The 18,777-nt window shown below is 37.6% G+C and overlaps 1 protein-coding gene across 1 annotated transcript; it reads right to left on the reverse strand.

Moving 5' to 3' along the window:
- Positions 1-736: 736 nt before the first annotated feature.
- Positions 737-15,131, reverse strand: LOC139117525 (G patch domain-containing protein 4-like). The gene is made up of 7 exons (XM_070680727.1): positions 14,994-15,131; positions 14,625-14,703; positions 7,458-7,531; positions 6,906-6,998; positions 6,434-6,541; positions 5,981-6,135; positions 737-1,303 (listed from the first exon to the last, which is right to left on the reverse strand). Exons 2-7 carry the CDS (start codon positions 14,677-14,679, stop codon positions 817-819), a joined length of 972 nt encoding a protein of 323 aa, XP_070536828.1. The 5' UTR covers positions 14,680-14,703; positions 14,994-15,131; the 3' UTR covers positions 737-816.
- Between the last annotated feature and the right edge of the window lie 3,646 nt (positions 15,132-18,777).

The raw sequence follows: 18,777 nt of genomic DNA on the forward strand, positions 1-18,777 counted from the left end.
TAATGCTAACATCTATTGAAAATATTAGCCATGCTCTAGGGAGGGCACTTTGAGAGAATATGAGAGAATCAGATTTGCCAGCTTGCTGATTTCAGCACATTGACTACAATTTTTTACTTCTGTTTGTGGTAACCATTTTTTTCCTTGAACCATTACAGGACCTTACAATAATTTTTTTCAAAAGAATATGTGAATTTTATGCTTCTTCCTGTGCTGCTAACTTGGGTTTAGAGCCAGTTTGCGAAGACATCCCCCTCCAGCCCCTAATCTAATACAATCTTTATTTCCTGTAAAATATACCAGGACTTGTATTTTAAAATGTCAGCAAAACACTAATAAGTGTATGCGTATGTGTTAGCATGATAAGAATTTGCCTATAATTTTTGCTTTGTTAATTTTTTCATAATAGCACAGGCAAATTACCTGTCAATTGACCATTAAACATTTCAGTGCAACAAAGCATTTGGCTTTGGTGTAGTCATTTTTAAATGCCGCCCCCCCCCCCCCCCCCCCCCCCCCCCTTCCCGGCCCCAAATAGCATGATTCCTTGAATGAAGCATTTTAAGCAATGCAGATGATTCCTTCCAAAATAACTACCATTGGTAAAATCAAAAGTAACATACTTTAGTTGTATAATGTACCTGATTCATCATAAAACGTTGACTGTCATCTTCACTATTCAGTAAAAGTTTTATGGAGCTTCTGTTTCTACTTGCAAAGAGTAAGACACATCAAATGTATTTGAAGGATATTTATTTTATTTGTATTGGAAGTAAATACAAGTACAAATAAATATAAATTTATACAAATGACAAATTATTCAGGTCTTTTCTTCTTTTTCTTTTTCTTTTTGATGACATGATTCTCACCTTCACCAATGAAACCCTGTTGCATGTCTACGATTCCATTTTCACATAGCTTTGTTCTTTTTTGAACTTTAGTCACTTCCATTTCATCCATGTTATCATTATTCCTAACTTTACGCTTAACAGCAAAGTCAGCATCCTTGGAGACAGTCACAGTGTCTGTATTTTTGCATTTTTTCTTGCATTTACGTTTCGGTTCTCCATTGTTAGAAGTCCTATTCAATTCATTCTTTGTACTTTCTGGGCCAACACTGACTTCCCCTTCTTTCTCTTTCCTTTTCTTCTTCTTTTTCTTCTTACAAGAATTAGTCTTATCCTTTGTTTCAAGGTTGAATTTTTCTTCGTCTTGTTTCCTCTTGAAATTCATCAAAAGTTCTCTTTCCTGTTGTTCAATTCTCTGCAGTTTACCGCTCAGTTTGTGTCCATGTCTGGCAGCTCTGAAAATGCAAAGAAACTGTTTCTCATAAACTGCTATATGTTGATATACATTTATGTGTTGCAAGTGTACACCAAAAGCAAAGCAAATCCAAGGTTTATGGCAAAGGAAAATCTCTCTATGTTTCAGATAGATATTAATTTGCATAGGTGGTATCTGTACAATTCCTATCAGATGACATCACTGTTATTGATACATCAATCAACAGTCTTTCCTACGTATATTTGTCACATGATCCTTGTAACGTCAATGGTGATAATGCAGTGTCACGAAATATTTCGATATGTCATTGCGGTACGAGGCCAATTCATGAAAGATGCATTACTTAGTTCCCTCTACAGAGACATCTAGCTTACTTGCCAAGCGTCAGATGTTGTGGTGTAGTACTGGATTTGATGGGGTTTAGGTCAATATCAAAGGTTATTGACCTTTTGAAATAGATTAAAATTAAAGGGAACAGGTTGTTTATCTAAGTTCCCTCTCATCTCATGATTTATGTAAAATAGTTTGATGATGGCATCAATGAAGCTAAAATGAAGTACTGGTGCATTTCACAAATGTACAAAGAAATTTAGAAAACATCTGAAGAAGGGATTCATTGTAAGTTGGTCACTGTACAATGATTCTACTCCTTGTCAAAGTACCCTGCTGCGTTATCATCAGGAAAACTACTTTTCATGAAGCAAATACCAGTAGTACTATTTCACTCCAGAGTGCCCTCTGACTCACAAACTCTTTGAGTGAATGTACAAATTTCTGACGAATTCTTTGTGTCAGCCCTATTCTACTATGTGTAATATGTAAAATTTTTGTGCATGAGAAAGAACTTTGTCTGTGGTTTGTCAATTTACTTTGAAGACCACACTGGTTCCATTGTACAAACAGAGACATAGGCGCACGACGAATTTTAAAATCACTTGTCTGTAATTGAATGGTGAAACTTACATTTTATTAACAACTGTGCGAACAGAAATCATGCGGACAGCTTTTGAGACATACTGTGAGCAGCGCCCAGAACACGGCTGTAGCCGCTCGGCTATCTTGTACACATTACTCTAAAGGTACGAAACTATTGGGAAAATAATTTAAATAAAATCCGTAAAATAAAAGGTTGTTGGCAACCCTGGGGATTCAAACTTCTCTGTGTTGTCGCATGCGTGGTACTAGATCGATCGACTGGGTTCTGAAACACAAAAACTGCACCGGGCCATGTAATTGCTGGTAAGTCGCTAAATTTTACCTCCGGACAACTCCTGTGACACCGCCATTTTGAAGGCTCCCATATCAGTACGAATAACAAAGACGTATTGGTTTACAAGGAAAGTATGCGCATGCGTCAACTTCAAGCTGCACACTTTGAAAATGGCGCTGGCATGGGACTTGTCCGTAAAAAAAATTGCGCTAATTATCAGCCGTAGATAGGGCCGATGTTGACTTTACAAGTTAGGAAGCCGATCGATCGATTTGTGTAAGTATTCCCTTGATTAAATTGAAGTTTGAATCTCGAGGATGGCCAATAACCGTTAATTTTGTCTAATTTAAAAATCATTTTCCAAATACTTTCGTACCTTAGAGTAATGTGTACAAGACAGCTGAGCGGCCACAGCTGTGTTTTGGGCGCTGCTCACTGTATGTCTCAAAAGCTGCTTGCATGATTTCCGTTCGTACAGTTATCAATAAATGCATGTTTCAACATTAACATTGTAGACAAGTGATTTTAAAATTCGCCGTTTCTATAAAGTTAGTAACGTTAACAGTAGAGCTGAGCGGCCACAGCCGTGCACGGGGCACTGTTCACTGTATGTCTCATAGCTGCCCGCGCGATTTCCGTTTGCACAGATTTTAATAAATGCATGTTTCAACATTAAAATTACAGACAAGTGATTTCAAAAGACGTCGTGCGCCTGTGAACAGAGACAGAAAAGATGATACGTATTCAATGTTTTATCAGAAAGTGCCTCTTCTGAAACCATCACCTGGCAAACTTGTAATATCATATCATCATATCTCTGCTATCTCAATTAAGTTGAATCCTGGATCTGAACAAAAGATCTGACCTTGTCTCACCACCATGTGATCTTTCCTCAGTCATATCAACATATAACCATCATCTAAGTAATGATGACATGGATGGCTGAACATCAATGGAGAAAATTAAGCCAAGCTTGAGATCCACCGTTAAATATACCGCAATGAATGCAGAAATATCAGTCACTCTATCAGAAATGCCAAAAAAGCCTACTTCTCTGGAAACAAATAGGAGAAGGCTTTACGTGAGCACACATCAACCAAAGGTCTAACAGAACTGATCAGTCACTATTTCAGAAGCAAAATAACATCTATTCGTTCAAGTCTGGATAATTTACATCATACTCAAACAGATTTTAAGTTTCAGGAAGCGGATATCCCATCATCATTTTAACACTCCAGACTGTTAATAAGGAAGAAATTGGCAAAGTTATTTCAAAGTCATAATCGAAAACATGCTAACTTGATGCTATCCCTACAGTTCTTCTAAAGAAATGCCAAGGTGAACTTCTGACCATCATATCTAGGATCATCAACTTACCTCTCACAACTGGTACTGTTCCTGATTCACTCAAGAAAGCTGTTGTCACACCCATACTCAAGAAACCATCAGTTGACAAGAATGTGTTCAAGCATTACAGACCTATCTCTAAACTACCCTTCCTATCAAAAGTCATTGAAAAGATAGAAGCAGATCAGTTAAAATTGTAATTGACTGCCAACTCACTGCTAGAATCACTTTAATCAGCAAAATATCACAGCACTGAAACAGAACTCACTACAGTCAACAACTATATTTATATGGCACACTGGATGCTGGCCAACGCATTCTCATGGTTCTCCTCAATATCCCCTCTGCTGTTGACACTATTGATCACGACATACTCATCACAAGGTTATCAAAGCTTGGTATTACCAACATCCCATTGCAATGGTTTTCATCATATCTAAAGAACAGACAACAGTCTATATCCATACATGGCTCCATATCAGAATCTCAACATCTGCAATTTGGAGTACCATAGGGTTCTGTGCTAGGTCCACCCTTGTTCTGCATTTACATCCAACCACTCGCTCAGCTTATTTGACATCACAATATCAACTTTAACAAGTACGCTAATGGCAATCAACTTCTATCAGTATTTCTCCAAATCTGACACCTTATCCACAGTACATGAATGACACAAAGTAAACTCCACATAATACCGAAGTTCTTGTAATATAATCTCGATTCAACTGATCACTTTGTCCTATTAACCACATGAGAAATGGATCTTGTTCTGTTACAATTGTCAACTTTACACAGAATATTGGTGTGACATTTGGTGAAAACTACACTTTATGTCAGCATATTAACATCTCTGTCAAGCAAGTCATATTTACCAATTGCTAACCAAGGAAGTCTGTCAGATGTTGGTATATGCCCTGATCAAATCAAAACTAGATTACTGTAATTCACTCCTGTGTACTTTATTGTCAGCTTTCATTCTTCCACTGCGGTGCCCAGATTCCAGAATTGTATCTCACACCCGGAAATCAAACCATATCACTCCGATTCTCAAGGAATTACACTGGTAACCAGAACACAACATAATCCAGTATGAAATCCTCCTCATCATAAAGCTCTGAACAACAACACTCCTGCCTACATATGGGACCTGATCCATCTCAAAGACTCACAGTGTTGCAGCTGGGAATTTAAAACCAGGTTCACCGCGTCCGTCCCACTACTCTTTATTTTTTGAGACATCTTGCAGATTTTGAGGCCAACATGCATCAGTTGTCAATCAAATTTTGTATTATTTTAACAAATTAGTTTCACAAAACAAATTCAAGCTAACAAGACAGCACCACTTTTCTTGAATTTCCGGCATGTAATTGTTGCAGTATGCTGTATCTGCCGCTAATAAGAGCTCAGTCGGACTACTGCAGCAAGTATTTATTTATTTCTAATCACAGCTCTGAAAGTATGTAAATATATAAGCCTCAAAATAATCATGCAAATCAAAGGTCATCGTCAGTAAAAGACATTACTGTCAGTCTATCAACTACGTCCAACACAGTCAACCCACGAGTCCGCTTGAGGTGACCCTTAGACCATTAGAATGAGGACTAACAGGCTCTGTCTTGGGGATATTGTCGCAAGGGCACGTCCTAGCTGCAACACTGGGACTCATCCAGATTTCTTTGATAAATAACAGACAAAATTCTGCTTCAGATACACAGAGTAACAGCAAAACCTATGCCAATCGTGTTTCCTCGCACCCATCCCTACCACTTCATCTGAAACAATGTCCCATTAGAAGTGCGCCAGTCACCCACTCTTGATACTTTTAAGAACATCAAAACTTTTCTATTCAGTAGAGCACACTGAACACCTCTGACTCTGTAAAGCACCATTGAACACTACTAGGTTTTGGAGTTTGATGCTATAGAAATCAATTTCATTAATTGATGATTGATTCTGTAGACAGTAGTGAAAGTTTGCAGATTGTCAAATGTAAAAGAACTTTAACTTTGGGAAGAAGTCACCTCTGTAGAAACACAAAACCTTGCTCTGTACTGTTAGAAACCATAAAGATAGGGATAACACTAGCTGAACTGTTTCAGTTAATGTTACTACTTTCAAAAACTATATGAATTGTCCTACTTGTGAGCTGTAAGACCTCCACACGCTTTGAAAAGCTGTTCATCAGTTGGACCAGAAGACATGGAATCAGGATTTTCTTCATCATCTTCAGAGGAACTGTCATCACTGATGTCATTGTCAAGTCCTTGAAGACCTTCTGATGTTAATGTTGCAGACTGAAATATAAAAGATGGTGTCTTATGGCCAGGCATGTTATGTGACAGTAGAAAATAGTAGAACATATTGTGTGATGAGAAGTACACTGGCATTTATCTGATTTATCAACCTAAAACACACTGTTAGTGACTTTCCTTACAAAATCATTATAATACTTTGCTGGTTGCCACAGGTATATGTGCAAGTAAATATCCAAAGTGTATTTGATGGCCATTACCATGTAAAGGTCTACCTGTATTCAAAAATAATTTTTCAAATGGGATTCAGCCTTTTTACTGTCATATGTATGAAGTGTACCTTGATAAATCTACCATATAGCATTGGTTTACTGTCATATGTATTGATGGTCTTCTTTGTGCTGACAGAACTTCTTTTGTCTGAATTAACATTCACTTTGACACCATCCTACAAAGAAAGATTTACAAATTCTTAAAGATTCCCTACCATGAGGAGACAGTCTACAACTTTCAATGGATATTCTGATACAGGAACAATCAAAAGGGAAAGACTCCATAAAACTTGAAACGTGAGTGATATCATCATCTTTAACATGTGCATGTAATTGTTTATCAACACATATATTAAAGACCAGTCATATAGTCATGTTTGTATCAATAACTTTCAAATAACAGCTTTGCTGAATGGGTACAGCATCACCACATGAAATATAACTCAGCCTGATGTTTCCAGTCAATAATCTGTTCCTCAGCTATATAGCATTGCAAGGATAAAACCTTGATAAAAGAAACTACTCATTGCAAAGCCTTACCTCAGTATTTTCAACTTTGATGTTATTTGCAGCCTTATTGAATGCATGATCCCACCAATGAAATGTGAACTGTTCACCTGGATCAGTCCCAATCTACCAATCAAATAAGAGACGATATGTGCAATCACTACTATTCAAATTGTGAAAAATGAGAAGACAGATTTGAAGATTTGAATCACTTCTTATGGGGACGGGGTATAGCTGTAACATTTTTTTCACTTTTTTTTTTTGTATATGTTAACTGGAAGTTCTTGTTCTTCTCCCAAAAGCATATTGACACCCCACTATGCAGCTTAATTGTCGAGACAGCATGTTATGTGTTATTGTTATTGTGTTTACATTTGAATATTAGTCCTGACTCAAAGTTACTTGTCAACAATGACAATGCAGTCTATACATGTTCAGGCTGAATGTATCTAAAAATGCTCTTGGGAATAGAGCAACAAACCGTAGTTGATATTTAAAACAAAACAAACATAGTAAAAAAATCAAAAGTTTCAGCTACCATCCCTAATAAAAAACAGCACAACAATTCAAGTGAAATAAACTTACTCCGGCCTTATCTGTCTTTATCTTGACTTTAATTGCTTCAGAAATTCCAGTTTCATTTTTGCCAAGACCAGCTCCTGGAAGTACAATGATGAATAATGTTACATGTATCCAAAGTACCTTTGCAGAATACTTCTGGAAATGGTGTTTTAGCTTTGGAGACAGCACACAAACCTCCATGCTTTAACTGATGGGAAAACGTGTATCACTTCAGGTAGGTCCAGTTGTGTATGAACTTCGTGAATTAATAGCATTGGAAAAAGATATCTATTAAATCACCCAAACAGATTTATTTGCTTTCTTTTCAAAAAAGGAAAAAATCTTTTGTCAATATAGTTTTGCAAATAAGTATGTCAAGATGGTGTGATACAGAATATGTTACAAACCTATCTTGTATTTAATTTATTTAATATTTCTCTATTTCGGACTTCATGCACGTCCATATATATTAGAGAATAGGAAAAAATACATAAATATACTGATCAAGTTCAAAAAAAGTAATATTGCTTTTGGAAATACATTTCATAAATATTGACTCAGAGTAAGAAAATTGCCTTTATTCACCGTTTTCTCAAATCAGGTGTGAAGTACATGACTACGGTGTGGTATTGTTGAATATCCCCCTTAATAGCTAGGAGGCTAATAGCCAAGTTAGCTATATGAATAGCTTGCTGTTAGCTCTTCATGGCTATTCAAGCTATTCTCAATTTCTACAGGACATTTTCAGCCGCTATTAGCTTTTCTTAGGGAGCTATTAGCTGGCTACCAGCTAATCAGTGGTGACTTCTTGACTTCTGAGAAGAGCTGGCTATTGAGCTATTCAAGCTATTAGCCGTTTTTAGCCGCTATTAGCCATCTTTAGCCAGCTATTAAACTGAATGAATATTGTACAACCAAGAAGGCAGTATTGAGTTTTATGTGGGAATAGTTTTTATTCATGTAGGTATAAGTTTTGCTAACCACGTAACATAACATTTCTTCTGCATTGAGAACTTAAGAAATCACAAGTGTACATACGGTAGTGAGGATTTCGTTCAATTGTATGAAAAATGTTGTTGTAAAATGAAATGATCAGGAGAAACTTCCGATTTGTAGAACCAAGAAAATAATATAAAGTCACACGGCTGGTTGAATGGAAGAGTAGTTATAGTCAATTAGTCTCATATTCAAAAGGTTGGCCATGGGACATTCATTACATTGAGGACATTCACGCAGCTCAGAGGCTTGATTAAATACCCGTGACTGGTTTAACATTGTCTTTTCGGACAAAAATTACAGATTCTATCCTCCACTGGTAATTGCCGAAATCTGCCTGTTTCTACTTTTAAAGTAAAATACCAGTTCTGAATTGTGCAAAAATTGAGCGTTTCGGTCTTGACAATGGTTGCAGAAAATAATTTTCTGTTTCATATCATTTCTTAACCAGATATGAACTGAAAATGCTCACGTGTTTCATACAGTTATGTGTAAATTTGAACCTTTGCCACATGTTTGCAACTTCATTGAAAGTATTATGATCAACATAATGAACAATAATCACCGCCGATTAATTCTCAAAGGTCATGAAGTATACGAATATGTAATTAGCTGAAATAAAAATATTAAGTTCTTTGACTGCTTGTCATTGTATCACCATTTTATATAGCAAGTGTAATTACTGTTGGCCAAGTCCTTCAAGCCATATATGCCGAGCTGTGAAAGCTCATTAGATATGCAAATTGTAAATTAGCTGACATGAAAATGTGAAATGACTTTCGATATTGTTTTAACCAGGTATAATCATCAATGTTGTCATGTTTTGCCAACTTTGATCAAGTAAATCCCAGTATATATCCCTAATAAGCAAAGTTCATTAATATGTAAATTAGTAATTGACTTCAGTAAAAATGCTTAATGATTGTCAATAATGTTGTATCATGGTATCTGCAATATATGTAGCAAGTTTTGTCAACTTTGGTCAAGTCAATTCAGATATATACTCTAATTAGGAAACTTCATTAAACATGCAAATTAGGAATTGGCTGAAGAGAAAAGTGCTTAATGACTTTCAATAATATTGTATTACAGTGTCTGAAATGTATAGCAAGTTACATCAATTTTGATCAAGTCAATTCTGATGAATATCCCTAAGTATGAAAATTCATTTAATATGCAAATTGGGAATTGGCTGAAGTAAAAATGTCTTTTGACTTTCAATAATGTTATATCACAGTATCTTTGATGTATATCGTATATAGCAAGTTTCAATGACTAAAATCAAGTTAAATTGTGTTGCTAAGTTATCCCTAGACCCTCGAGGGTCTATGGTTATCCCTATATACCAAAATCAGACCTCTAGCTCTATTGGCTGGCTCAGAATTAGATATGCGCATAATTAATGAGGTACAGGATGTGATGTCATAAGGTCTCCCATCATACCAAATATGAAGGGTGTAGCACTTGTGGTTACTTAGTTATGGCCATATATGTATATTTGAGGTCAAAGGTCATCAGGGTCACATGACATTTTGTCAAAAAAATTGTATTGCTAAGTTATCCCTATATACCAAAAATCAGACCTCTAGCTCTATTGGCTGGCTCAGAATTAGATATGCACATAATTAATGAGGTACAGGATGTGATGTCATAAGGTCTCCCATCATACCAAATATGAAGGGTGTAGCACTTGTGGTTACTTAGTTATGGCCATATATGTATATTTGAGGTCAAAGGTCATCAAGGTCACATGATATTTTGTCAAAAAATTTGTATTGCTAAGTTATCCCTATATACCAAAAATCAGACCTCTAGCTCTATTGGCTAGCTCAGAATTAGAAATGCACATAATAAATGAGTTGCAGGAAGATGCCAAGGTCAAAGGTCAAGTGGAATCCCCAAAATTGTGGAGAGCAATTTGGTCCCTACTGGCCATTGTCCAATAGACGCTGGCTGTCTTGGACTTTAACATACGCCAGAATAAGCCATTGCCATAGCTTAGCTGCATAGGTATAGGGGAGGTCAAAGGTCATAGAAAAATCAGAAAAATAATACTTTAAAAATCTTCTTCTCAAAATTGACAAGACCTGTGACTTTGATATTTGGCATGAAGGAGCAAGGCTATAAGGTCTAACCAGGGTTAGGTTGGTAGCGGGTCGAGTTGACTGGGGTCGAGTTGGTTAGGGGTCGAGATGTCCAGAAACCATGGTCATCATGCTTCCCATACACTACCATGTATCACAAAAATTAAAACTGTGATAACTTCATTAATATGCAAGCCACGCCCACCAAAACCTTTTCAGTTCTAGCCATTTGAATTCTGAAGATGTCTACCAAATTTGACGGAAATACGTTCAGCCGTTTTTGAGATAATGGGGATACAGACACACGGACACACACACAGACACACGACAGACATGGCTAAACCATATGCTCACGTGTGTGAACACGTGAGCAAAAATTACAGATGTTCTTAACTTGGGTTTTCTACACACATTTGTACACCACTTTCTTTCAAAAATATCTTTTAACTTACAAGAGGCATAGTCCAAATTTAAAGTTTCAAGATTTAAAAACTTATTATGTAAATACATTAGCTATATCATTTGACTAATTCTTGATTCTATCTCTTAGATTGTAATCCCACAGAAAAACAACTTTTGTGATTCTGTCATTTGACATATTAACAACTCTGTTCCAAAACCTTAGGATATTCAGTTTATGTCTCACATTCGGTGGAGTCCAACCCATATCACCATTTATAGCAAGTTTTGGTGCAAATTTATGGACCCCAAGAAAGTATCTTATTGCCCTATTTTGTAAAGAATCACATTTCATATTATCAACATAACCCCATATCCCAGAACAGTAATCCGCAATTGGTGTAACACAAGAGTTAAATAAAGTGGTGAAAGTACCAAACCTAAAATCTCTGTATTTGTGTATTCTTGAGATTACAGCCCCTAATGCCCTACCAGCTGCATCACTTAGTGTACCCACTGTGACATCGAAATTTAAAAATTCATCCAGTACAACCCCAAGGTATTTGTATCTAGGAACAGTGTCTAATGTTTTCTCATTGTACTGAAAAACAAAATTTGTTCTATCAATATTTGGACCTCTAAAATGTACAATTTGTGTTTTGGCCTCATTAACGACCATACACCACTTTTGACACCAGTGGGCAAGTACTGTGATTGCAGTTTGAAGTTTATCTTCGTAGTCGGCTACAATCACTATATCGTCAGCGTATAAAAGGGCACTAATCATCCGATCACCCACTAGATAATAATAATAGCATTATAAAAGTTACCATTAATGCCATAGTGAAGTAGTTTATAAAACAGCATATCTCTGTTAACTCAGTCAAAAGCTTTTTTCATGTCTACAAATGCAGCAAACTTTGACAGACCTTGAGCTTTTCTATTTCTAATTATGGTTTTAGGAAAAATATATGATCTATACAAGCCCTTGATTTCCTGAAGCCATTTTGTTCATCAACTAGTAATTTTTCTGAATCAAGGAATGTCACCAGTCTATTATTTAGGATACCTGAGAAAAGTTTACTGACAGTAGAAAGTAAGCTGACACCCCTGTAGTTTAAGAGGATCCATGGATCATTATACACATTTTTGGTATAGGTTGATAATGGCTTTCCCCATATACTTGGCATTCTACCAAACCTAAAAATATATCGAAATAACTATGAATCGATGCTACAGCTCATTTTTAAACACTTTATAAGGAAGGTTATCTAAACCCACTGCTTTCTTATTTTTTGCATTGTTAACTACAAGATAAACCTCTTCAATTGATATATCATGACTCAAGGAAACATTGTAGTTTTCAAACTCCCTTTCTAATTGTGTCTTACCCCTCATAGCTTGCTGGAAAAAAGTATTGTCAAATGAATGAACCCCTTCTGGTATGAACCCCTTCCGGTATGTTGTAAAGGTCTTCAAAATCGGCTTTCCACCTATCTAAAACTGCATCAGTATCACAAACTATCTAAAACTGCATCAGTATCACAAACTATAGAACCATCATTATCATAAACTTCCATGGGGACGTCTTTATTTCTTTCAGGACCCATTTATTCACATGGTTCCAAAACTCATGCGGGTTATCTGTATTCAAATTCTCAATGTCATCCATAAGTTATGGTAAGACCTTTTCAGCTGCCTATACCTTCGATCAAATACATGTCTCAAGTTAATAAAAGAGAGTCTAGCATTTAATTTTTGTGATTTTGAGCCTTTACAACGAAGTTCAAATTCAAGCAGGAACCATCGATGACTCACCGAAAAACGGTCGAAAATACATGTTGTCACGGTCGGCTCGTTAGCAGGAGTAGAAGATGAGTCTCAGATAGTCAGTGATACAGTAGGTATAATTTTATTTATTGCATGCTTTATCTATTTATTATTTTGCGAGATAAATCTACGATACCGGTCGGTCTCGTAGTAAGGGACTGGTCAGTTTCTTCAGCCTGGGGGAGGGGGCGGTGGATTCATGGGGCGGTCACCCTGTTTTTGACTTTGGTGATAGGGGGGTCACCATGTTTTTGAAATGCCCAATAGGGGGGGGGTCAGTGTGTTTTTGAATTTTGACACAGGCTCATCATTGCCTAAAATGCTAGTGTCAGCCACAAATTTCATCATTCAGTCGTATTTTTCGGCGCGCCCTTCAGGCGCGTAACTTTAATAATCAGTCATATTTTTCATCACGCCCAACTTTAACATATCAAGCATACATACATCAGAGATATCTGTATGTTCAATATTTTTCAGCGTGCTCTTCAAGCTCATTACTTTAATATATTAGACATTTTTTAGCATGCCCTTCAGGTGCATGACTTTAATATACAAGGCATATATATCAGAGATATCAGGATATTTCATATTTTTCAGCGCGCCCTTCGGGCGCCATACTTTAATAAATCAGTGATATCTTGATGTTTGCTAAGTGAAAGTGTACCATTATGAAATCTGCATTTCATATGAAAAGGATGACAAATTCCTGATACTTTTCTGTTCTCTCTATGAGAATTCAGTATGAGAAAGCAACATGCACAATATATATTGATACAATGACTTATTTTAGAGATAGAAAAATGACAAGATATCTTTCCTTCTCATTGATGCAATTATTTTCCTTTGTGTCACAGGTTTTCTGTAGAAAGATGCTTTTTTATGAACAAAATAACATTTAAAAAGGGCAGTTTTTGTCATTATTAGCTGTGCTTTTTAATGATTTCAATGTTACAAGAAAGGTCCTCTCAGACACTGTACACATCAGATTTGGCTAAAAAAGCTCTCTATGGCTCCTCAGGAGATTTATTGGATGGTTGGCAAGTCTTAACACCCATCAAAGTTTTTGATTCACCGCTTTTTCCTCTTTGATATTAATGATTGACATCCATTTCTGTACAACAGTTCAGGACATCTGGTTAAGCATAGAAAGTGTGAAATACATTCACAGCTCATTCAAAATACAGCTCATTCAAAATATACTGTATTAAAACTTTAAGATTGACACTTTGAAATTCCTATCTTACAACTGACATGTCAACAATTTCATTAAAACATAGAATGACTATTTAAAATATAAATATATGTAAAATATAAAATATATATATATATATATATAATTTATGTCCACCTTTTGTTTTACCTATGTCGCGCGCCGGGGGGGGGGGGGGGTCACCCTGTTTTCGAAATTTGGAATTAGGGGGTCACCCTGTTTTCAAAATTTGGAATAGGGGGTCAGCCACTTTTTGACGTCGGCAAAAAATAATCCCCCCCTACCCCCCATCCGGCCGAATAAACTGACCAGTCCCTAAACTGCCAACGAAGCCTATGCTTTGGCTCGCAGCGGGACTGTGGCGATGACCCCAATGACCCGAGCGCGTTCGATATACGCCACAAGTACCGCTGCGATATCACAGCTATGGTGAATCGAAGCCATGCATCTACAGTTGTGGTAGCCCTACGAGTATGGCGAGAGTGTCCAAGGCGGCGTAGCCAAAGCCGGACACTCTCGCCATACTCGTAGGGCTACAGTTGTGGTATTCGATTTTAGTTTATTAGTATCGGTAATGCGAGAAAATCGTGGTGATAGACCTCCCGATTTTTGCAATGGTCTCACGGCATAATGTTAACTACGTTAACTTGCTAAAACGCCAAAAAAACTTACCCTTTTTCCAACCGTGTTTCGTGAGCTGTCGGCGAGCAAAGTCACTGGACGCCATGCTGGAAGCGCTGGTAGCTGTCACCTGACGACATGATAGAGGTCAAAGGTCGACAAGACTTGAGGTCGCGTAGCTCAGTTGCAGCGGGCGTTCTTTAGGCCTTCAACTACATTTCGGCATACTCGATTCCACATGAGGATACAATATTAGATTAATGATTTCAGTCATGTCTAAACTTCACCGATTTTTCGTATATGGTACACTGAAAAGAGGACAACCCAACCATTACCTAGTTACCGGATCTCAGTATGGGTCGGCAGAGTTTGTAAGCGAAGGCACAACCACAGACAAATGGCCATTAATCATATACACACCGTACAATATTCCGTTTATGTTGGATAAACCAGGGACTGGCAACGTGAGTGAAAACTTTCGTTTCCTTCATTTGATGAGTCAGACTTCAGACGTTTATGTATGAGTTGTTTGGTAGACTGGCATTGGGAGAGGGACAGTGAAGAAGATGTATTAAAAAGTTGTATACTTACTCAGTTAGGGACGATTCAGAATTTACTTCCAGGGGGGGGGGTTGGAGGATTTTCAGGGGGGGGGCCACCCATTTTTCCCAAGAAAATTTAGGGGGGGCCAGAAAAAATACCACAATCTTTTAGGGGGGGCCAAGGAAAAAAAACATCAATTCAATATTTGCCCAGAATTTCTGATCTCTACAAAAGAGCACCGTAGACGCTACCTGGGTGACAGATTGTTATGTAGGTCATTTCCCCCACACTCATCATGACCTGAGTTCAATTAGTCTAGAACATTCCAAGGTCACTGCCCTTGATGACCTCACAACCTTGAATTCAATTAGTCATGTTTGGAATGTTCTGGAAGTTGATTAGTTGTGTAAGGGAGATAATTTTAGAACAGTAATTAGCATGTCAATAAAAGTTCTAGATTGTTCTTATATGCCTTTATAAAAGGGACGTGCTCAGCTTCCAGTCAGACTTTTGGGATCGTGTCTCTTGTGTGTTACTAAACTCCAGCAGTAGTCATTCTCAAGACTTTTCAAGACCTTCACTGCCAACGCTGGATTTATACTGTGGACTTTGTGCAGCTTCAAGCCTGCAAGGACTGTTCATTCATCCGACTGACTGTTACAACTCTGAGACTGGAGCTTTGCCGTCCCAGCTGAGATAAGTAGTCTGTACACTTTTAAAGCTTGTACTCTATCCCTGACTTAGCAATTAGTTTAATTAGTTTTATTTTTGTAATAAATTCTGTTTAAACGTTAACTGCTGAGTTCACCCTTTTGTTCGTATCCTCTGCACGTAACAAATTGGGGGCTCGTCCGGGAGACGAATATTTTGAGCCGTTTGACAACATTTTGACAGCCTTTTCAAAACTACTGTATACTGTGAACTCAGCGAAATTTAATCATGGCGGAATTTAAACCAGAGGAAATGGATGACCTTGATCAGGACACATTTGATTCCCTCAGAAAAGACGACCTCATAGCACTGGCCAATTTCCTTAAAGTAGAAGTCAAAAGATCCATGCGCAAGAGGGAAATACAGTACATTATTGCAAAACATTTAGTTGATTTAGGCCAATTTGAGGAATCCACCCTGAAAGATTATGAGCCCGAGTCTACCTCTGAACTCAGAAAATTAGAATTAGAAATGCAGACAAATTTGGAGATCAAGAAACTAGAATTACAAATGAGAGAAAGAATTACAAATGGAAGAAAGACAGAGAGAAAAGGAGAGAGAATTGGAAGAACATCGACTACAGTTAGAAATGAGACGTTTAGAGCTTGGACAGTCAGGAAAATTCTTCCCTTCAGACAAGTTTGACATCACTAAGCATTTCAGGTTAGTTCCCCCTTTCCAAGAAAAGGATGTTGATAAATATTTCCTCCGTTTGAGAAAATTGCTCAGAGTCTGAATTGGCCTAAGGAGTCCTGGTCTATGCTTTTGCAGAGTGCTTTGGTGGGTAAAGCCAGAGAAATTTACATTCAGTTGTCAGTAGAGCAGGCTTCAAATTATGATTCTGTGAAGGAATTAATTCTCAAGGGTTATGAGTTGGTGCCTGAAGCTTATCGTCAGAAATTTAGGGATTGTGAGAAGGCGAAAGACCAAACTTATGTTGAATTTGCTCGAACAAAAGAACAACTGTTTGATCGCTGGTTTCTTCTGAAAAGGTCAGTCAGAATTATGACAAATTACGACAGCTTGTTTTGATTGAGGAATTTAAAAGGTGCATCCGGAGTGACATCAAGACATTTATCAATGAACAAAAGGCAGATACATTGGAGGTTCGCTGCACGTTTGGCCGATGATTATTCATTGACCCACAAATCTTCATTTCTCAGCAAACCATCCCAGTCCTTTTCATACAGAAACAATGCAGGTAAATTTAACTCCTCCTTTTCATCCAAGAATTTCTCAAAGGAAAGTAGGAAATCAAATGACAACAGTTCACAAAATTTAAGTAACACTCACACATCATCAGATCCCAAGTCTCAATCTCCTTCTGAAAAACAGTTCGGTACACTTTCTTGTAATTATTGTAAGAAAGACGGCCATTTAATGTCAGAGTTGTTTCAAATTGAAAAGAAAACGTGAAGGTCAAAGTGGTCAAAGTGGATCTAAGCCAACCGGCTTTATTTCTTCATCAACTCAATTAGAGTCTAATAATGTGTGCAACACATTTTCTGAGGTTAAATCCCTCTCATCCCCAATTAATGAGGTCAAGGTCAATTCTTCACAAGATAGCATTATGGGTATTTTCGAACCATTTATTCATAATGGTTTTATATCACTTTCTAGTGATTTCTCTTCCGCTACCCCTGTCAAAATTTTAAGAGATACCGGGGCTTCCCAGTCTCTTTTGTTGGCAGATACCCTGCCGTTTTCTGAAAAGTCATTTTCAGGTTCTAAAGTTCTTATTAAGGGGGTAGATTGTAATGACTACATTCCTGTTCCTCTCCATAATGTCTATTTGTCTTCGGACTTTGTTTCTGGACCTGTGACTTTAGGTATTAGGCCTTGTTTGCCTTTTGAAGGGATTCACCTTCTTCTTGGAAACGACCTTGCTGGGGACAAGGTCATTACTAATCCACTTGTGACTGATAATCCTACTTTAGATCAGGATCCAGAGCCAATTGAACAAGAGATACCCGATTTATTTCCTTCATGTGCCATTACTCGAGCCATGTCAAAGAAAACTTCCGAGAATCAAAATACTCTCAAAAATAATGTCACAGATGTTGACTTAAATGACACCTTTCTCAGTCAGGTGTTTGACACGGATCATTCCGTTATCCCTCGTGGATTTGAAACTTCCAGTAAAACTTCTGCTGACCAAAGTCAGACATTTTCTAGATCAAATCTCATTGCAGAACAACACAAAGACCCAGATATTTTGTCTTTGTTTGACAGGGTAGATGATGAAGGTAAAACTTCAGATAGCTCTGTTTCCTATTATACAAAATCTGGTATTCTCATGCGTAAATGGAGACCTCCAGATGTTTTGGTTGATGACGATTGGGCTATAAAACATCAAATTGTGGTTCCACAGCCCTACCATGCTGAAATATTGCGCCTAGCCCATGAAACCCCCTGGGCTGGTCACTTAGGAGTCAGGAAAACTTATCATAAAATTCTCAGTCACTTTTATTGGCCTAATCTCAGGCAGGATGTAGCACATTTCTGTAAAACTTGTCACACATGTCAAATGGTAGGAAAGCCAAATCAGACCATTCCAAAGGCCCTTTACAGCAATTCCTGCATTTCAAGAACCATTTAGTAGGATACTAATAGACTGTGTTGGGCCCCTCCCACCCCCCCCCCCACCCCCGCCCCCCCCCCCTCCCCCCCCCCCCCCCCCCCCTACCAAAAACAAGATCAGGAAATGAGTACATGCTGACAATAATGTGTACATCAACTCGGTTCCCCGAAGCCATACCACTGAGAAATATAAAGACAAAGACTATAGTGAAAGCTTTAGTCAAATTTTTCACTTTATTTGGCCTCCCTAAATGTGTCCAGTCCGATCAAGGCTCCAACTTTATGTCTGGAATTTTCCAACAAGTAATGGATCAGCTAGGCATTAAACAGTACAGGTCATCCGCCTATCATCCAGAAAGTCAGGGTGCTC

Source organism: Ptychodera flava, chromosome 18 (assembly GCF_041260155.1).
Source record: "Ptychodera flava strain L36383 chromosome 18, AS_Pfla_20210202, whole genome shotgun sequence".
Taxonomy (NCBI): Eukaryota; Metazoa; Hemichordata; class Enteropneusta; family Ptychoderidae; genus Ptychodera; species Ptychodera flava.